The 21500-nt window shown below is 46.8% G+C and overlaps 2 protein-coding genes across 4 annotated transcripts; one reads left to right on the forward strand and one right to left on the reverse strand.

Moving 5' to 3' along the window:
- Nucleotides 1–7506: 7506 nt before the first annotated feature.
- On the reverse strand, nt 7507–11361 carry LOC131137427 (E3 ubiquitin-protein ligase Mdm2-like). Of its 3 annotated transcripts, XM_078797733.1 has the most exons (13): nt 11292–11323; nt 10304–10453; nt 10116–10168; nt 9963–10037; nt 9759–9892; nt 9648–9697; nt 9543–9586; nt 9383–9449; nt 8883–9070; nt 8689–8823; nt 8560–8628; nt 8335–8494; nt 7507–8263 (listed from the first exon to the last, which is right to left on the reverse strand). In XM_078797733.1, the coding sequence occupies exons 3-13, from the start codon at nt 10140–10142 to the stop codon at nt 7761–7763; spliced, it is 1452 nt and encodes a 483-aa protein (XP_078653859.1). In that variant the 5' UTR covers nt 10143–10168; nt 10304–10453; nt 11292–11323; the 3' UTR covers nt 7507–7760. The 3 variants fall into 3 exon arrangements, with proteins under 3 accessions (XP_078653859.1, XP_078653860.1, XP_078653858.1); XM_078797734.1 differs by lacking the exons at nt 10304–10453; nt 11292–11323 and adding an exon at nt 11344–11361; XM_078797732.1 differs by lacking the exon at nt 10304–10453 and having other exon boundaries at nt 11292–11331.
- A 3974-nt stretch (nt 11362–15335) lies between these two features.
- LOC131137434 (serine/threonine-protein kinase pim-3-like) lies at nt 15336–20638 on the forward strand. The gene is made up of 6 exons (XM_058085410.2): nt 15336–15538; nt 15652–15761; nt 18595–18645; nt 18766–19129; nt 19266–19442; nt 19935–20638. Exons 1-6 carry the CDS (start codon nt 15529–15531, stop codon nt 20090–20092), a joined length of 870 nt encoding a protein of 289 aa, XP_057941393.2. The 5' UTR covers nt 15336–15528; the 3' UTR covers nt 20093–20638.
- The last annotated feature ends 862 nt before the right edge of the window (nt 20639–21500 follow it).

A 21500-nucleotide genomic window follows, 5' to 3' on the forward strand; every position in this document is an offset into this window, starting at 1 on the left:
TAACCTTCATTATGCTAGCACTTCAGTTGAATTGATTGCGGGTTAATAATGCCACACACTTATATATGGCCCAGTTTGAGTCACAAAGTACATGCACGAGGCCGAGCAAGCAGAAGACGAGCAGCAGGCCGTGACTTGAGGAAGCTTGAGGGACAATCTGGCGGTGAGTATGGCTCAGAGCAAGGCCTCAGTAGTCCACGGCTAATTGGGCTCAGGAGGAGCCGCCTGCTGCCAATCAGGGTGGACTGGAAGAGAAGAGGCAGCGGGCAGCAACAACACAGATCATGACCCCCCCCCCCCACTTGCTTTTGCATATAGCTCAACTTACAAAAGGTCAATTCCAGCTAGAATTGTCAATATTTGGATCAGGCCTGTCTGTATAGTGGTTCATGTATTTGGCCACTAGATGGTGTTTTTGGAACAAATCGTTCAGTTGAGAAAACTCTTCTGTGTTTCACTGGAACAAAGGAAAACAAATGTCTGGGCACAACCTTTTAAGATGTCAAATTGTTGCCAAAATGCTACACGCTGACTTGAAACAACTTTTCACCATCCAAGCCAAGCTTATGATAAAATACAGGCAGCTTGCTTTCAATGTACTAAACAACATTTTTTTGGAAATAGCATTGGTATACAAGCACATTTGAACCAACATGTCATGATCTGTTGTCGCTCTTCTCTTTCAGTGTACCCTTCAGTGCACACCTGAACCCAATTAGCTTGGGATTACATAAGCTCCCTTGCTTCCACCTGCAAACCGTCAGATTGTCCGTCAAGCAACCTCGATGTTCCTTGTCAGCCTGGTGCACGTCCTCCGCTCTCGGCCCTCTCAGCCACGTGCAGTGCCCTTTGTTGCCTCGCTCTCTGGCTTTTATCTGCATTTATGGTTCTTCTTGAGTGCAGAAGATGGTGTTGCAGCAAAAGGCAACAAAGACAGACTCAGGAACAGAGAACATAGCTTGAGTCTGGTAATGACAGCCTTTCCACCTTGTGGACGCCTCCTTGAGGGATTCGTTTTCGGGAAGGGCATCTGCAAATTTAATATTGCACCAATGTGATGATGTCATATAAGAACTCTTGAATAAAATGAATTGAAATCCAAGTCATTTTTATCTGTTTTGGAGATGAAAATGTGGAAGTTACTGTTGCTTTATTACATTGCATGCTAACTTGCTAGCAAATAGCAAAACTGAAAACACATTTCAATTGAATTCATCCACCTATTTTCTGTACCGCCTATCCCAGCTGTCCTCGGGCGAGAGGCGGGGTCAACAGCCAATCACAGGGCACAAACAACCACTCCCACCCACATTCATACCTATGGACAATTTGGAGTGGCCAATTAACCTAGTATGTTTTTGGAATGTGGGAGGAAAACGAAGTACCCGGAGAAAAGGGGGAGAACATACAAAGTCCACACAAAGATGGCCGAGGGTGGAATTGAACCCTGGTCTCCTAGCTGTGAGATCTGCACGCTAACCACTCAACCGCTGTGCAGCCCCATTCAAAATCAGTAAAAAACAAAATGTCAGTGTAAACACTTAGAATATGGGTTAATCAACAACTTTATCCCATTTGGCTAAACACCAGTTGAATACTATAGAGCAGACAACATCAACAGTCACCATGGACCATGACATTCTTCTTGTGGACTATGAGCCCTTCTGAGCCCTCAGAACCCAAAACTCCTTTTCAGGTGTAGAGTTACACATGTAACATGAGGTCATTTTTGAGAGTATGTAGCTTTGGTGACAATTTAGAGTTATCCAGATCAAGCAGGATTTTCTGTGTGAACTCAAATGTGTTGGTCAGTCCCTTCGGATAGGAGAGATGTAGATGTAGCATAAATCAAGCCAAACATTACCAGAAAGGCATCAGTAAGCCTGGGGAGGTCGACCACCACATCACCCTCCAGGATGACAGAGATTTTGGCTGGGTGGTAGTGAACTGGGCTTGTGGCATCGTCACCCACGGTTGTAAGGAGGACCACTGACGCATCCCCCAGGTCTGGCTCATCCATATCATCCTGAAAAAATGAAAAGGCCAATAAAATATTTATTCATTCATTCATTTTCTGCCGCTTTTCCGGGGGGTGCTGGAGCCCATCCCAGCTGTCTTCGGGCAAGAGGCGGGGGTACACCCTGGACTGGTGGCCGGCCAGCCAATCCCAGGGCACATATAGACAAACAACCATTCACACTCACATTCATACCTATATGGACAATTTGCAGTTGCCAATTAACCTAGCATGTTTTTGGAATGTGGGAGGAAACCGGAGTACCCGGAGAAAACCCACGCATGCACGGGGAGAACATGGAAACTCCACACAGAGATGGCCGAGGGTGGAATTGAACCCTGGTCTCCTAGCTGTGAGGTCTGCACGCTAAACACACGACCGCCGTGCCGCCGCAAAAAGTTCATATCAATCAAAAATTAAATAAACTGAAAAGTCAGATAATGCAACTGGCAATCAACATCTCCTTCTTGTCTGTGTTTCTTCTTGCTCCGGTCCGGCCACTCCAAATTCGCACAACAAAAACATCAAATAACGGCAAATAACATTTCATAGTACAGGAAAGGTGTAGCTTACACCTTTCCTGACACAGAGCAAATCTGTCTACCATGTAAAGGCATTTGGATCAACAATACTATCTGAAAAATATCTTAAAAAAGGGATGGTAGGGATAGTGGATAGTCGGGATTGTGGATAGTAGGGATAGCATGGATAGTAGGGATAATAGGGCCAGCGGATAGTAGGGACAATAGGGATAGTAAGGATATTAGGGATATAGTAGGGATAGTACGGATAGTGGATAGGACTGATAGTATATAGAGACTACATAGATATAGTAGGGATAGTGGATAATAGGGATAGTATGGATCATGGGATAGCGGATAGTGGATATAGTAGGGACAGTAGTTATATTAGGCATAGTGGATCTAGAAGAGATAGTGGATAGTAGGGAGAATAGGAATAGTGGATAGTAGGGATAATAGGGCCAGCGGATAGTCGGGATAGTAAGGATAGTGGATAGGACGGATAGTAGGGCCAGCGGATAGTAGGGGTAGTAGGGATAGGACGGATAGTGGATAGTAGGGACAGTGGATATAGTGGATAGTAGGGATAGTAAGGAGAGTGGATAGGACGGATAGTGGATTGTAGGGGTAGTCGGGACAGAAGGGATAGTGGACAGTAGGGATAGTAGGGATACTAAGGATAGTGGATAGTACAGATAGTGGATATAGTAGGGATAGTGGATTGTAGGGACAGTAGGGATAGTGGATTGTAGGGACAGTAGGTAGAGTAGGAATAGTGGATAGTAGGGATAATAGGGCCAGCGGATAGTCGGGATAGTAAGGATAGTGGATAGAACGGATAGTAGGGACAGTGGGGATAGTAGGGCCAGCGGATAGTAGGGGTAGTAGGGATAGGACGGATAGTGGATAGTAGGGACAGTGGAAAAAGTAGGGACAGTGGATATAGCAGGGACAGTAGGCATAGTGGATAGTAGGGATAGTAAGGAGAGTGGATAGGACGGATAGTGGATTGTAGGGGTAGTCGGGATAGTGGACAGTAGGGATAGTGGACAGTAGGGATAGTAGGGATACTAAGGATAGTGGATAGTACAGATAGTGGATATAGAAGGGATAGTGGATTGTAGGGACAGTAGGGATAGTGGATCGTAGGGACAGTAGGGATAGTGGATCTAGAAGGGATAGTGGATAGTAGGGACAGTGGATATAGTAGAGCTGGTTGGATAGTAGGGATAGTAAGGAGAGTGGATAGGACGGATAGTAGGGATAGTGGATTGTAGGGGTAGTCGGGACAGTAGGGATAGTGGATAGTAGTGATAGTAAGGATAGTGGATTGTAGGGGTAGTCGGGACAGTAGGGATAGTGAATAGTAATAGTAAGGATAGTGGATTGTAGGGACAGTAGTGAATGTTGTTATAATACTCACCATTAATGCAACTTCTGGTGCTGCATGGATTTGCTGATGTCTTTGTAGTCTGGTTAGTACTTGGTGAGGTTAAGCTTCATGCAAGCGTTGAGACTTTCATCAGTTAAACGTGATCGTAGATTGGACTTGATGTTTTTAAGATGTGAGAATGACTGCTCACATGCATACGTAGATCCAAACATGGTCAACACAGCAATACTCACAGGCAGCAGTGTGTGGTATGTGACAGGAAGCGCGTTCCAAGTTTTGAGAATCAGCTGGTCTTCGGGTTGAAGTTTTTTCATTTCTGTCCACATGTGCTTGCTCGCCAACTCCGCTTTCTGTCGTGTGATTCTTTCCAAATCTTCATTCAGTGACTTGAACTTGTTCACCCACATGTCTGATGCCTTCAGGTCAGCCACTTCTGCTTCAAAATCTCTGACGGAGACACCAGCAATGTAACTCAGGTCGGCTGTGTTCAGTGAACACTCGGTTGGATGGGTGATGAACTTAAAAAGACAAGCGTGCTCACGAAATTCTCCAAAGCGTGCTTTGAAGGACTGTAGGAGACTGGATGTGAAGCCAGCTAGCTGGTGGAGATCAAAGTTTTGAATGGGCTCACTTGCTGTGCATGCATCTTTAAACTGGCTCAGTTTTTCAAAATGTAGTAAACGACCTGTTTCAAGATCCATAATGAAGAGCTCTAGCTTGTTTTCAAAAGCAAACACAGCTCGTTGAAGGGATAACACTGTATTTCCAATGCCTTGCATTTTCACGTTGAGCTGGTTCAGATGTTCAGTCATATCTACGAGATAGTAAAACTTGAGGAGCCACTCAGTTTCGGCTAGCTCGGGATGCTCGATGCCTTTCATTTCAAGGAAAGTCTGGATTTCGTTCAGGCAAGCCGCAAAACGGCTAAGCACCTTCCCTCTTGACAACCAACGCACATTGCTGTGCAAAAGCAGACCAGGATAGTTATTTCCAACTTCATCCAGCAGTGTTTTAAACTGGCGATCATTTAAGGCTCGGGCAGCAATAAAGTTGATCACACGAATGACCAGCGACATCACTTCGCCAAACTGCCCGTCACACATCTGAGCACAAAGTGCCTCCTGGTGTAGAATGCAATGGAAACTTAGGATGGGTCTATTTTCATGTTCACGAAGAAGCGCCACAAATCCTTTGTTTTTCCCCACCATACACGGAGCACCATCAGTACACACTGAGAAAAGTTTATCCATAGGTAGATTTTTTTCTTGAGCAAACTCCATGAAAGACTTGAATAAATCTTCACCTCTTGTGGACCCTTTTATTGGCAACAGCATATCTTGCAATCACGCTGAACTGCGACAAATGGCTCACGTCTGTTGACTCATCCAAAGCCAGGGAAAAGAACGGCGCTGCATTTATGTCCTTCACTTGCATTTCCTCCACTTTGTTTGCCATCATGATGGTACGCTCATGAACAGTTCTTGCCAACAGAGGCATGTCTTGTATCCGTTTGATTATCTTGTCTTTGTTCGGAAGATCATCAAAAAGTTCATTGGCTACATCCAGCATGAACGTTTTAGCATACTCGCCATCTGTGAATGGTTTTCCGTTCCTCACTATTGCTAAAGATCCAGCAAAGCTAGCGGAATTATAGTCACCTTGCCGGGTCCATACGCGGAGTTGCTGCTGGCTAGCTTACACCCTGCTCAGTAGCTCTTGGCACACTTTCTTTCTGCTGTCTCCCGCAGGGTATTTTGATGCAAAGGTAGCATGGCACGTGTCGAAGTGCCGCTTTACATCCGACCGTTTCATCAATGCAATTTTGTCATTGCAAATTAGACACACCGCAGAACCTGCTCTCTCCACAAAGGCGAATTCTTCGGTCCATTCGTCCCGAAATGTACAATACTCATCTTTTTTCTTTTCGCCATCTTCTTTGTCGAAGGGTTAACTTTGAGCTAATGACCGAGCAGACTGATTCAAAAGGGGGCGATTAAAACAAGTGAGAATATTTTGTTTTATCTGCGAGCCAGATGCAATGATCAAAAGAGCCACAGCTGGCTCGCGAGCCATTGGTTCCCGACCCCTGGTATAGATAGTGGATATAGTAGGGATAGTGGAGGGTAGGGACAGTAGGGGTAGTGGATTGTAGGGACAGTAGGGATAGTAAGGATAGCGGATCGTAGGGGTAGTAGGGATAGTGGATAGGGCGGATAGTAGGGATAGTGGATAGGGCGGATAGTAGGGATAGTGGATAGGGCGGATAGTAGGGATAGTGGATAGGGCGGATAGTAGGGATAGTGGATAGGACGTATAGTAGGGATAGTGGATATCGTAGGGATAGTAGGGTCAGTAGGGACAGTGGGGATAGTGGATAGTAGGAATAGTAAGGATAGTGGATAGTACCGATAGTAGGGATAATGGATATCGTAGGGATAGTAGGGACAGTGGGGATAGTGGATAGTAGGAATAGTAAGGATAGTGGATAGTACCGATAGTAGGGATAATGGATATCGTAGGGATAGTAGGGACAGTGGGGATAGTGGATAGTAGGAATAGTAAGGATAGTGGATAGGATGGATAGTGGATATAGTAGGGATAGTGGATAGTAAGGAAAGTGGAGATAGTAGGGATAGGGCATAGTACTTATTCTTCAACAGGTTCGATCAGCCATTTGCCCATTCCCCTGCTGCACCCCCCCAACGACACCTCAAGTGGACGGCCCCACCCGCTCTTCCCCTCCTCTCAGCACACAGCGACCCCACGCTGCTCAGCTCAACCTCCGCACCAACACAACCCAGCCCCCCTGGTCCAACCTGACCCTCACAACATCCCAGGTGAGAAACCAGCTCCGAAAGACCAAGGCGAGGAAGGCGGCGGGACCAGATGGCATCAGCTCTAGCATTAAGCACCCACCTGATGAAGACCCTGGAGAGGCTGGTCCTCGATCATCTCCGGCCCATGGTGGGTCATTCGATGGACCCACTTCAGTTCGCCTACCAACCTGGCACTGGGGTTGACCACGCTGTCATCTTCCTCTAGCACAGAGCACTCTCTCACCTGGAGAAACCTGGGAGCACTGTGAGAATCAGGTTCTTGGATTTCTCCAGTGTGTTCAACACCATCCAGCCAGCACTTCTGAGGGACAAGCTGGAGCACACAGGGGTGGACCTGCACCTCACATTGTGGATACTGGACTACCTCACCAACCGTCCACAGTATGTGAGGACACGGGACTGTGTGTCCGATACGGTCGTCTGCAGTACGGGGGCCCCGCAGGGAACGGTCCAGGCTCCGTTCCTTTTCGCCCTCTACACTGCAGACTTTTCATACAACACACCAACCTGCCACCTGCAGAAGTTCTGACGACTCAGCAATCATCGGACTCATCACAGATGGGGACGACAGGGAGTACACACTGAGTGCAACAGCTGATTGAATCATACTAGTAGACATGGCAGGACTAGTCCAACATGACTCCTGACTAACTAGTAGTAACCAGGGTAACCAGGACCCATGTCAGCTAAATGTAGCACTGAAAGTGACAAAGTTAACATCACAGTTTGTTGTCATGGCAACATATATATGGTTACAGCTAAATTCTTCCTATCTTCATAATCTTACCCAGCATCAAGCAGGTCATTGACCCACGTGGCAATGACAACACTTTTTAAATAATATGAAGCAAACTATTTATTGGCTTGACCATCTAAACAGGAGTTGAACTTCCGAGTTTTACCGGCTGCACTTAACTTGAACAGGTAAGAAGTGCTTTGGCGTGTCCTTGTAACAATATGGACTGAGGGTGGGGACTGGAGGGGTGGGGGACTCAGCCGAGGTAGGTGAGGACCACAGACTGGATGGGAAGCCTGCAGACGGGACACAGCTTGTTCCTCTTCTTCAGCTTCCGGGCGCAGACGTAGCAGGACATGAGGTGTCCCGTCCTCCCGTGGACAATGCAGCCGTTTTTGGGTCGGGACTGACAGATGAGACACGGGTCCAGGCATGAGTCTGGTAGGCGCCACTCGGCCGACATGCTGCGTTCCAGCTCGGGGACATCACCTGGAGCAACAGGAAGGGGAGGAGGATCGATGGGGGGTAACGGGAGAGGCTCCTGAGAGTCGAAGGAGGAGGATGGTTGGGACCCGCTTGTCGCCATCTTCTCCTGCCTGGAGCAGCAGGAGGACGAGGACGCCTGGGAACTGGACAGGAGGTCCTGGGAGTTGGGAGCAGAGGAGGCGGACTCAGAGAGGCACTGCGACTGGAGAGCCGGACTTTTTGCTCTCTTCCCATCCGGAACATCAACTCCTTCATGATCCTCGGCATCATAACCTTCATGAGACATCTATCCATCAGCCAAGGTCAACCATCACTTATTTCTGCTCAAACAGACTTCAACACACCTGCAGCATCTCTCACAGCTGATTGGTCCGTTGGCTTTGGGGGCAGGACCATAGGGCAGGAAGTGTCCTGCAGCCAATCCTGGCGCGGCGTCCAGCAGCGAAGGCAGTTTCTTGGGAGAGGCGGGTTCAACCCATCACATTCATCACAGCGCCAGTAATCCTACACACACACACACACAATGTCACACCAGGACATTGTGCATGCACATGTGTGTGTAGACCCACAGCTTCTGTGATCTCAGTGTCTTCAAAGGAGTCATCGTCTTCCCCCTCAAAGATGGTGACCTCGTACACCTGGACGCCATCCCAACGTCAGTCAAGGTTCTATGCCGCCAAAGAGCGTCGCATCCTCACCTGGTTGTCTGCAGACAAGGACTCGTCGTCTTCGCAGTAGTCATCAGACTCGACGGACTCCACCTCAAACTCCACACTGAAGTTGTCGCTGTCGGAATTGGGGTCAGGGGGAGCCGTGACCTCCGACCTCCCAGACTACACACACACACACAGGTTCAGTAAAGCACATATGGTGTGTGTGTGTGTGTACTCACTGCACTGTGAGAGTCTGATGATTGGCTGCTGTGTCTGTCCCCACCACCTCTGAGCCCACCAATCACGCACCAGGATAGGCTGTCATCAAAGGTCAGGGAGAAGCTGTCTGACCTCCTCCTCTTTGGACCTTCCTTGTCCTCCTCTGATGCGTCCTCTTCCTTGTCCTCCTCTATGCTGTGGGAGGGGCCTGGGCAGGTCATGGGGGGGGTTAGCCATATCCTTTCATGACATGTTAGGAGGTGGTGCTTAGTGAGGGCCCGCCCATCCAAAGGCTTGGGTTGGGGGACGTCACGTCCAGACAGTCTGCCCTTGCATGCTAATGTTTCCTGTGTGAGATACACCCTCGCCTTCTAGCAAAGCTGCTAGCAAAGCTGGAGTTGGCTCACAGGAAGCAAACAAGCCAACTAATAACCCACCACTGCTGAGGTCATGCTGTGGGAAACAGCGCCCCCCCCAGGGTATAGTGACCACCCAGACGTGTAATCCAGGCTTTACTCACCTGTGCTGCTGCTCCTGAGGCTCCTCCTCCGCCTCCTTCTTGGTGTTGAGGAGCGACTTCCTGCTTCCTAATTGGATGCCAATCACAACAAGACAGGACTAAGAAGCCAATCATGAGCTACTCCTTCCACTGAGTGAGAGTGGTGTGGAATGTGGCGGACCTCTGAATGCTCCACCTGGCTGCTGCCGGTGGGTCCATCTAACTCTACAAGACACAAAGACATGAAATCCATGGCGTGTCTCTTCAGCAGCTCAGGAAGTCCTACCTTGGATGGGCACAGCCACCAGGTTCTTGGTGAGCATGGCAAACAAAACCCTGGAAGATTGAAACCCAACGTTGATGTCATCTTCATCACCAAGTGTTCTCTGTGTCTCACCGAGGTTCTTTGACAGAGAAGCTGTCGACACCCAGCATGCGGCCCAGTGCGTCATGGCCGCAGTGCACGATGTGCTGCTGCTTCTGGTCGTACAGCTGCTTCTGGATAATGTACTGACCCAGGTAGAACATCACCTAAGAAGACATTTCAGCATGACATGATGTTGGGAACTTTGTCTTCCGAGCGCTCTAAATGATGCCCTACCTCCTTCATGGTGAAGACATCTTTGGTGGCTCCTGCCATCTGCAGCAAAGAACACAAGCCCTCCTTGGGTCGAACCTGAACAACGAGCAGCGTGACGGTGAGCACCTAAGTCAGTATTGACCAGCAGTAAGTCATGGTCACACGTTGCCTTACCAGTCTGTGGTCGTCTGAGGTCTCCATGTTGTTTCTTAGCAGATATCAATAACCTGCACACACACATACAAAGAAAAACACAATTGTAAAAAGTCCACTTCCTGGGAAGCTCTTGGTATCCCGAGAAGCAGATATCTCCAGCAGCAAGCCAATCCAATAGCCAATGATCCCCATCATCACCTTCTTACCAGAGAGTGCTGTCAGCGTCCATGATGTGAAAGACATCCAAATAAAGTGCAGAGAGAGTGGACGAGTGCTGCAGCCTCCTCTCATAGAGCGACTGGGACATGTGAGGTCTAGACCAGACCTATGCTGGGCTGCTCCTAGTCCATGCCGGCCTATCAGGACCAGTCAGGCTGAGTCAGCAGCACACGTTCACACTGAGTGCAACAGCTGATTGACTCATACTAGTAGACATGGCAGGACTAGTCCAACATGACTCCTGACTAGTAGTAACCAAGGTAACCAGGTATGTAAACTAAATGTAGCACTGAAGGTGACAAAGTTAACATCACAGTTTGTTGTCATGGCAACATATATATGGTTCCAGCTAAATTCTGTAAATTCTTCCTATTTTCATAATCTTACCCAGCATCAAGCAGGTCATGGACCCACGTGGCAATGACAACACTTTTTAAATCATATGAAGCAAACTATTTATTTAGCTTGACCATTTAAACAGGAGTTGAATTGGTCAATTTTACAATTTTGCACGAGACGTGAACAGGTATGAAGCGCTTTGGCGTGTCCCTGTGACGTCACAGACAACCAAGAAATATGTCCGGACTTGTCCTACCTCCCTCCCTCCGTCCGTGTACACAGTATTCACACATTACACCGGGTTACAACAACCTCACGCCCCAATGAGGATTTCACCGCATAAATACAGACAATAATTCAGATTTAAATTCTGCGCATTAAAATGTCTCCTCTCTCGTTAGCGCCTTTTGTCTGGGTAAAATGCATTTCGAAAAGTTAAGTATGTCTTCCAAGTGACTGTCGCTGAACAACAGTCCCGATAAGCAGTAGCAATGAATCCAATGGATTTAGCCACAGCGTGTTAGCTTAGCCCTCAGATGACGCTTCTTCACTGACTGTTCAAGCAGGCGAACTCGAAGCTGTGCGGCCTGCTAGCAAACTGCTAACTTGTGCTAAGTGCTAGTGTTTAACGCCTACCTGAGCTGTTGTGATTATAGCAATGGGGTGGTTCTTGTGGTGATTAACGTACCTTTCACCAACTGAAGAGTAAATACAATTTTACTTGTTCACAACTCAAAGCAACATGTGAGCCAATTTGGTGCGGTGTATCCGGTTACGTCCTGTCTTCAAAATAAAAGCACGCCGGGATCCAATTGCCGAGTCAGCACACCTGAAAGACACGGCGGAACCAGGCCTGGCAGACACTCTTGTGTTGTTGAGCCATGATTACTCCATCTGATCTTCCCATCCAAGGTACAGCACCACCTACAGGCCAGTCTGCAGTATTGCCTTTAAATGGCCATTTCCACTGTCCGATATGAAAAACATCTGCTTTTGCTCTCATTTGATTTTTCTTATATGAAATATACATTTGACGTGTAGTTATTGCTTTTTGATGCTAAAAACATCAATTCCATTCGAATACAGGAATTGTTTTGCTTTTTCTGTAATTGCCATTGGTGAAAAGGAAACTCTAGCAGCTGCTAAGTCATTCATTCATTCATTCATTCATTCATTCATTCATTCATTTTCTACCGCTTATCCTCACGAGGGTCGTGACAGTACCCCGCCCCCCAGGACGGATCCTAGACGTCCAAAAGGTCCAAAGGCAAAGAGGGTGGGAGGCGGGTGGACCGGAGGTGGGTTGCTGACCGGACGTGTCTGCCAGGCCTGGTTCTGCCGTGTCTTTCAGGTGTGCAGACTCGGCCATGGGATCCTGGTGTGCTTTTATTTTGAAGACAGGACGTAACCGGATACACCGCACCAAATTGGCTCGCATGTTGCATTGAGTTGTGAACAAGCAAAATTGTATTTACTCTTCAGTTGGTGAAAAAAGGTACGTTAATCATCACAAGAACCACCCCATTGCTATAATCACAACAGCTCAGGTAGGCTTTAAGTGCTCGCAGTTAGCAGTTTGCTAGCAGGCCGCACAGCCTCAAGCTCACCTGCCTGAACAGTCAGTGAAGAAGCGCAAAGGGCCAAGCTAACATGCAGTGGCTAAATCCAGTGGATTCATTGCTACTGCTTCCTACTTGGAAGACATACTTAACTTTTCCAAATGCATTTTACCCAGACAAAAGGCGCTAACGAGAGAGGAGACATTTTAATGCGCAGAACTAAAATCTGAATTATTGTCTGTATTTATGCAGTGAAATCCTCATGTAATGTGTGAATACTGTGAATACTGTGTACACGGAGGGAGGGAGATCGGACAACTCCGGACATATTTCTTGGTTGTCTGTGACGTCACAGGGACACGCCAAAGCTCTTCATACCTGTTCTTGGCACGGGAGCTGGGTCTTGGGAACCCCTGGGGCTGCGCGGCTTGGGCACAGGGGGAATCCGGGACGCCACGCAGCTTGACACGAGAGCCAGGGTTTGTGGAACCTTGGAGCTGCGTGGCTTGGGCACAGGAGGGGAACGTGTGCCGTGCTCCTCTTCGTGTTGCACGGGAGGAAACAGGGATCCGGAAGAGGGCGCCGGGAGATTGAGGTGCTAATGTGGAGTGGGAGCCTTCTTGCGCTCGTTCGTAGGACGGCACTCGGAAGCAGCGTGAGCCGGGCGGTGCACCCGGGCTACGCATGGAGGTGAGGAAGGAGACGGCTTCACTACATGACGCCTCGCTGAAGCTGGCCGAGACGTGCGTTGGCGTCGCCGGTGCGTTGGTGTGGCAGCGCTGGGTCGGTGTGGCAGCGCTGGGTCCGGGGTACACCCACGCCATTGGGATCAGTGTGCCGTCTGGGCCCCATACCATGTCCTCCAGCTCCTCTGGAGTGAATTGCGCACACTCCTCCTCCATCGCCTTCCAGAAGTCCATTTCCGCAAGGTCATCGTTTGGTTGGGTCATTCTGTCACGGTCGGGCTTGATTGCTTTACGGTTCGACCCCAGGATGCGGAGAACAGGACCTAATTGCAGATAAAAATTTATTTATTGGAGATGCAATGCAGCAGCACAACGCACTAACATGTCCAAAGTGACAATGACCCAACAACGAAAGGAGCGCGCACCTGAACTAAATAGACATCACAGAAAATGGGAAACAGGTGCGGGAGATAATGGAAAGCAACGGAAAACAGAACAGAGCAACACAGGAAGTAAATACAAAATAAGGGCATGAACCAGGAAAAGAGGAAAACTAACGCTGTCACGAGGGGGTGAAGCCCAATCGTGACACTCTTAGCTGAAAACACTAAAATTATGTTTTTGGAAAATTGAAGCAATTCTAGTTTGCAGTATCAATAGTGTTTTTGTACACTCTGTATAGTAATTAACCATGACAACAATAACAGCTAGAGGAGTTACTTTTTTGGAAGTACAATGTTATAGTTCTTCCTGTGAGAATAGGAGTGATTTTGGAAATGAAGAAAAGCATGTAAGTTGCTAGATATCATCTCTTATGAATGATTTATGTTATCATCATTATATTTGTCCACACCTGCCTGATACTTTTGGTTGTATCAGGCATTCAAGTGAAGAAACAAGGGCGGTCTAATGGTGTTTTCCATGACTGTACGTGCGTCTGTGTCATACTTGAAATCCAAGTATTCTCGCGGCATTGTCACCACTTCCTGGTGGACCATGCCCAAGGACATCAGCTCCAATCAGAGTGAACAGGTTCTTCAGCAGACGGGCATCATCTTCTCGGTCCAGGACAGCCAGGGGTCGCTGCTGCCGGAGGGAAGCATGTGGATCCTGAAAACATATAGAAATATGAAATGGCGTAGCTGGCTGGTTGGTACCTGACTCTGACGTATGACGGCATCGTGCTGGAAAAGCTGCTCCACCACCAACTTCTCACTTTCCCTGAACTCGGTCCCTGCAGAAGGAGACAGTTGCTGGGCAAGTCAGGTCAGGCTGCCATCAGCAGGAAGTGAGCACCCACCTGTAGAGGGAGGCGATGAGTATCAAGGAGCAGCTCTCCTGCTGCAGCAGCCAGCGGACTCCCACAGTCATACTGTTCCGACCGCTCGAGCTGTTAGTCATCTCATGCTGTTTTATGAAGAAAAGATGGGAAGAGCCTACCTTGTCCTGACAGAGTGTCTGGTAGTCTTCCAACAGCTCAAACACAGCGGAGGAGGAGAGTTTCAAAAAGGAGGTGAGGAAGTCACATCGTCATACCGAACCACTGGCCCAACCAACAGGGCGGCAGTAACAGAAAATGCATAAACACAAGGGAAGGGTATATGTCACAGCAGGGGGGCAATCCGTCTAGCTACATAGTTTTCAAGGACGGGTGTGGAATGGATTTTCCAAGGAAGTTCATCAAGCCCAAAAACCTCAACACACCTTTTTAATCTTCTGGTCTTGGCATCTGGAGTATTGCTTTCACTTTTTCCAGTGGTGAGCTTGTCTCCAAGGAATGGTACTTCAGTCCCACCAAAATGCCATTTAGCTTCATTTAGCTCCATCAGAAAACACAAAGGCATGAAATCCCCACAGCCTGCGGTCCAGGTGCTATTGTATAGAATATAGAATATTAAATATAGAAGATTCCAGAAGAATCCAGTCCTGTGGCCTGCAAATACAGCACCAAGCGCTGCTTGAAAGAGCGCCACAAAGTGGACATTCCCGGTCCAATTAACAGCGTCAGGCGGCTTCACACTCTCCATGACGTTGATCTAACTGGATGATTTGAAGTGGATTCCTCCTGGTACCATGTCATGTTTCCGTGAAACATTAAGAACAACAACAGGATTGATCTCGAACTTCCTTTACTTAGCTGGTAACTAGCTTGTAACTAGCTTGCAACTAGCCAACAAAATACATACGAGTACTTCCTGTCTTCAGCCGATGTGGTTGACACCGGTACGCTGTATCCAAGCACCATCTAGTGGTTCAAACGTGAATCACATGTATTGTGACAATTTCTATTTTTGATTTGGTTTTATTTCAATCTGTCGTCAGTGGTGAGCCGGCCATTTTCAGGTATCCCTGCGCTAATCTGACTACGTAAAACTAGTCCACTTACCCACTCGTCGATTTCGTGGGCCATTTAATCCACAAAAGCCTGGAATTCAGTGTAACTGTCACAACTAAGCTTGTTGTCGTTTATCGCATGTTTAACCGAGTAAAAGTCCACGATGTCATTTGCAAGCCTCGCCGCGTAAGGATATGCAATGTCTGACTCCGGTTTGGACTTGGACTTTGCTAGGTGCTTGAGTGGAGAGAGTCGTGCAAACTACAGTCGGTGTTTATTTGCTTTTACAGGAGATGTTTTATGGTATTTTTCTAAATGTTTAATTCAACTAGTCTTTTAAAAAGTAATTTCTGCCGCAAACGCGTTGTTTTTCTGCTCTCTTTGGTTGATATTCCTTCTACTTTTGTCTCTCGCAGCCAAAAAAGACATGCCAACGTTTGATAACGGGTACCGACTGGAGTCTGTGCTCGGCAGGGGGGGCTTTGGTACCGTCTACTCGGGGGTCCGCATGACCGACAACCTGCCCGTAAGAGATGGTTAATAATGATGATAATAATAATAATAATTATTATTATTAATAATAATAATAATATTGTTTTGGTCCCAACACGTGGTCGTGCGTCGTCGAGCTGCACGCACATAGCAACAACACTTCCGGTTTAGACTTTATTTAGCCTTCTCTCTCAGTTTATACTATAAGAATGTCCAGGCACAGTTAACATACTACTTGTGACAATTTGAGCTAATTAGCGCTGCTTATTGTGATACAAATGTTTCTACACGACTAATTCGTTAACGTTGAAGTTCGATATTCGGCTTTTATTCTGAAGGCCATGTACTTTTCGGTTGTGCTTTATTGAAAGATAGTTTGTCTTGTTTTCCCAGAGAAGGCGCATGTCTTTTCCTTAGGTGCCCGTAAAGAATTATTATTTTTTGTTTAGCATGAATTTGACTTGATATGATTGAGGAATTGACTCATCTTTGCAAATATAGATATAGATATATATATAGAGAAATGGATGGATGGATGGATGGATGAATGGATAGGAAGAGGCAGAGAGGGGCACACGAGGAGGCAAAAGGAAACAGGCAGAGCTTGAGGTCGGATGGACAGGAACGTGGACTTACTAGAAGTACAGTGGGGCAAAAAAGTATTTAGTCAGCCACCAATTGTGCAAGTTCTCCCACTTAAAAAGATGAGAGAGGCCTGTAATTTTCATCATAGGTACGCTTCAACTATGAGAGACAAAATGAGAAAAAAAAATCCAGATAATCATATTGTTTGATTTTTAAAGAATTTATTTGCAAATCATGGTGGAAAATAAGTATTTGGTCAAAAACAAAAGTTCATCTCAATACTTTGTGATATACCCTTTGTTGGCAATGACAGAGATCAAACGTTTTCTGTAACTCTTCACAAGATTTTCACACACTGTTGTAGGTATTTTGGCCCATTCCTCCATGCAGATCGCCTCTAGAGCAGTGATGTTTAGGGGCTGTCGCTGGGCAACACGGATTTTCAACTCCCTCCAAAGATTTTCTATGGGGTTGAGATCTGGAGACTGGCTAGGCCACTCCAGGACCTTGAAATGCTTCTTATGAAGCCACTCCTTCGTTGCCCGGGCGGTGTGTTTGGGATCGTTGTCATGCTGAAAGACCCAGCCACGTTTCATCTTCAGTGCCCTTGCTGATGGAAGAAGGTTTTCATTCAGAATCTCACGATACATGGCCCCATTCATTCTCCCATTTACACGGATCAGTTGTCCTGGTCCCTTTGCAGAAAAACAGCCCCAGAGCATGATGTTTCCACCCCCATGCTTCACAGTAGGTGTGGTGTTGTTTGGATGCAACTCAGCATTCTTTCTCCTCCAAACACGACGAGTTGAGTTGATACCAAAAAGTTCTATTTTGGTTTCATCTGACCATATTACATTCTCCCAATCCTCTTCTGGATCATCCAAATGCTCTCTAGCAAACTTCAGACGGGCTTGGACATGTACTGGCTTCAGCAGGGGGACACGTCTGGCACTGCAGGATTTGAGTCCCTGGCGGCGGAGTGTGTTACTTATGGTAGCCTTCGTTAATATGGTCCCAGCTCTCTGCAGGTCTTTCACTAGGTCCCCCCGTGTGGTTCTGGGATTTTTGCTCACCGTTCTTGTTATCATTTTGACCCCACGGGGTGAGATCTTGCGTGGAGCCCCAGATCGAGGGAGATTATCGGTGGTCTTGTAGGTCTTCCATTTTCTCACAATTGCTCCCACAGTTGATTTCTTCACACCAAGCTGCTTAACTATTGCAGATTCAGTCTTCCCAGCCTGGTGCAGGTCTACAATTTTGTTTCTGATGTCCTTTGACAGCTCTTTGGTCTTGGCCATAGTGGAGTTTGGAGTGTGACTGTCTGAGGTTGTGGACAGGTGTCTTTTATACTGATAACCAGTTCAAACAGGTGCCATCAATACAGGTAACGAGTGGAGGACAGAGGAGCTTCTTAAAGAAGAACTTACAGGTCTGTGAGAGCCACAAATCTTGCTTGTTTGTAGGTGACCAAATACTTATTTTCCACCATGATTTGCAAATAAATTCTTTAAAAATCAAACAATGTGATTATCTGGATTTTTTTTTCTCATTTTGTCTCTCATAGTTGAAGCGTACCTATGATGAAAATTACAGGCCTCTCTCATCTTTTTAAGTGGGAGAACTTGCACAATTGGTGGCTGACTAAATACTTTTTTGCCCCACTGTAGTTTAGGTATGGATGTATACGTTATTAAGAACTGGAAGGTGCATATTGTAAGTAATGGCTTTTTTTCACTTGTCGGCAAGGGTCAATGGTTGTTTTTTTATGGAAAATATACACTCTTGGCTGAGTTTTTACCAAATTATTAATAAGAGTACACAGTATGTAAGCTGTTTTTACAGCTCGGGAAAAAATATGATAATTTGCTATATTTTTCAAAATGAAGTGTGTTTTTTTTTAAACTTTTTGTCCACTTTAGCTTCCAATACAGGGACAAAGATGCAGAGTCAGGAGTTGAAGTCCAAATGCAATTCTTGTAGCCCTCATCCAAGAGTTGTGGATGGACATCAGGCCCTTGACTCTCAAATATACTGCACACTATTTCCACTCACGAGGAATTACTCATATTATTTATTATTTTTAATAATAATATATTTATTATTTTTCTCCAAAGTCAAGAGTTCATTTGAGAAGAAGAAACCAATTAGATAGATAGATAGATAGAGAGAGAGACAGAGAGCGAGAGAGAGAGAGAGAGAGAGAGAGAGAGATGGATAAGATAGACAGATAGATAGATAGTTTATTCATGTCCAAGAGAAATGTCATGTTGCTGTTCAACCAGGTGGCAGTGAAACATGTGAGCAGCGACAGAGTGACTGAGTGGGGCTCTTTGGTGAGTGGTGTACTTTTCCTTTCAAAGACACATTTAAAGCCAATAAGTTGGGGCCACAAAAAGCCTCCTAGCTTCTTGTAAAGCATAGCGGCTGCCATTGATGTCAGTATATATCAACAGGGCGACGTCGCTGTTCCACTGGAGATCGTCTTGTTGAAGAAGGTGGGGGAGGCGTTTGGTGGCGTGGCTCGTCTCCTGGACTGGTGGGAGCGGGCGGACGGCTGGTTCCTAGTGATGGAGCGCCCTGAGTTGGGCCAGGACCTTTTTGACTACATCACAGAGCGTGGCGCTCTGGATGAAGTGGCAGCGCGTGGCTTTTTCCGCCAGGTGCTGGAGGCGGTGCGCCACTGCTACACGTGCGGCGTAGTCCACCGCGACATCAAGGACGAGAACCTTCTGGTGGACCTACGGACTGGACAGATCAAACTCATCGACTTTGGCTCTGCGGCGCTGCTCAAAGACGGCATTGACACTAACTTTGAGGGTGAGTTCCCATCAGAATCAGGGTGATCAGCAAAGTTCTTATTCAAGTAGAGTTCCCACAGTACCAGGAATTTGTACCAGTGAGCGGTGCTGGAGGCTCTGTGGTGACAACAGCTAATGTGCTCCTCTGTGTCCAGGTACAAGAGTATACAGTCCACCAGAATGGATCCGGCTCGGACAGTGCCATGGCCGCTCGGCCACCGTGTGGTCTCTGGGCGTGCTGCTTTATGACATGGTGTGCGGGGACGTCCCATTCCAACGGGATGAGGAGATCCTGAGAGCACAGCCCTGCTTCAATCGTAGTGTCTCTGCAGGTCAGACAAGCTCTCTTTAAAGGGCCAGTTCTTCCACTCTTAGCCACGTTAGCCATATTGGACTGAGCAGTACCACTGTAATATCTTACAATCAGTTCATTTCCTCTTCCGTGGTATGTGGACGTCATTTTAGTCGCAGTTATGCCAGTTTAAGTTGCGGACTTGCTGGCTTGTCATGTGATGGCGATGGTGAAGGTCGCAGTTTCCCCATTTCAGGGCCCCCGGAGCATTGTTTGTGTATGGGTGAAAGGCTGAGAGCATCTTTTTTCACTTCCATTTCCACTGCATCACTGGAGAAATCAACCTGATTTGGACCAACCAGCCTGAGCTTTAAAATGTAGCGGAAACACAAACCACACAGGGCCATCGGAACCTGGTAGTTCCAGGAACTACATTTACCAGGAAACAAAGTTCCCCGGCCTGAAGTGGAAAAGGGGCTGATGATTGTGTCGTCCACTCTTTTGAACGAAGCCTTCTCCTTTGGTTTGACAGAATGCCGGCAGCTGATTGGCTGGTGTCTCAGCCTGAACCCCCATGAGCGTCCAACCCTGGAGCAGATCTTCCTCCATCCATGGGTGACATTTCACAGCGGCGATGAGGAGGCCGGCGTCACAGCTGACCCCTCGTCATCATCTCGGGAAGACATGTGATTTGTCCGTCAAACAGCGGAGGAGCATCAAGTGGATGTTCTCAGGCTCTGGAGATGTGTGGAATGTTACTAGAAAGCCAAAATGTTCCCAAAATGTTTCTCATTCACTTTATTTCACTACAGGCTTTTTGTACCGTTTTTTGTCCCTGTCTGTTCCTCACCGAGTCTATGCAACGATCTGCTTTTGTATTGACTTTATATCTGATTAGCTTTTTATGTGTGCATATTTTGTACACTTTTTTCATTTAGAGAGAGAACATTCCTCACCATTCTTTATTTATGTTGTTTTCACTTCTCTCAAAGACTTTGTTTTGATCATGTTTTTGGTTTTTGCTCGGCCTGATTCCACTTGTCAAATACAAAGTTCCAGGGACTTTTCTTCTCCATCTTTCTAATGAAACCATTTCCTATGAAAAGTGATGTCTTGTTGTCAGATGTGTAATCCTACAGTGGTGGCCAAAGTTATTCAAACACTTGGCATCCGCTGTGGCGACGCCGTAATCAGGAAAAAGACCAAAGAAACCAACAAACTTGTCTCCAACTGGATTTTTGGTGGCAACGTTGCAGACTAATTATTAGCCCGTACGTCATTCCTTGGCTGTTCCTTCTGAACACCTGATTCTTGGAGGCTTCCTTCCTCCTCCCCATGAAGGAGAGAAGGACATATCTGCCAAATTGGATGAACCTCTGATTCCCAAAGAATTCAAGTCTGATCTGGAGGCGCCCAGGCCCTGATGGATTTCCAGCCAATTTTACAAAGTGTTTGTTGACAAACTGTCTCCACTTCTATTGAACATGAACAACGCAGCCTTGCAGAATGGCATCCTCCCCCCAAAATCCGAAGGAAGGGCAAGGATCCTCTTTCTTTGTCCACTTTAGCTTCCAATACAGGGACAAAGATGCGCTTTTGCCGTGACAGAAAGTCGGGAGTTTCTTGTCCAAACGCAATTCTTGTAGCCCTCATCCAAGAGTTGTGGATGGACATCAGGCCCCTGGCTCTCAAATATACTGCACACTATTTCCAGTCAGGAGGAACTACTCATATTATTTATTATTTTTAATAATAATATATTTATCATTTTTCTCCAAAGTCAAGAGTTCATTTGAGAAGAAGAAACCAGATAGATAGATAGATGGATAGATAGATAGATAGATACATAGTCTTGCAACTCACTCATTCTAACTCATTCTACTTTAGGTCCCTGGTGTTTTCCTTTGACTACATCACCCCTTGCTTACTCTGATAACATCATTGTTCAAACTTCTCTTCAATTTGGACTTCACACCATTCCTCTCTTGTCCCCTCTTCATTTGAACCCTTTGTCAGCGACATGGCCTTTTCACCCTGGCAAAGTGTTGGGATTCGCTCGCTCGGAGACCTGTATATCGACGGAATGTTTGCGTCCTTT

Source organism: Doryrhamphus excisus, linkage group LG17, assembly GCF_037039965.1.
Source record: "Doryrhamphus excisus strain RoL-2023G ecotype Guam linkage group LG17, RoL_Dexc_Guam_v1.1, whole genome shotgun sequence".
NCBI lineage: Eukaryota > Metazoa > Chordata > Actinopteri > Syngnathiformes > Syngnathidae > Doryrhamphus > Doryrhamphus excisus.

Bases quoted from the DNA above. Each gene is read 5' to 3' on its own strand.
- LOC131137427 (XM_078797734.1), bottom strand. From the start codon at position 10,142: ATGGAGACCTCAGACGACCACAGACTG. The intron at 8,824-8,882 runs GTGAGTACACAC...GTGTGTGTGTAG, and splicing joins CATCAGACTCTCACAGTGCA to TCTGGGAGGTCGGAGGTCAC. The intron at 8,264-8,334 runs GTGTGTTGAAGT...TGTCTCATGAAG, and splicing joins AGCTGTGAGAGATGCTGCAG to GTTATGATGCCGAGGATCAT.
- LOC131137434 (XM_058085410.2), top strand. The intron at 18,646-18,765 runs GTGAGTGGTGTA...ATATATCAACAG, and splicing joins TGACTGAGTGGGGCTCTTTG to GGCGACGTCGCTGTTCCACT. The intron at 19,130-19,265 runs GTGAGTTCCCAT...CTCTGTGTCCAG, and splicing joins CATTGACACTAACTTTGAGG to GTACAAGAGTATACAGTCCA.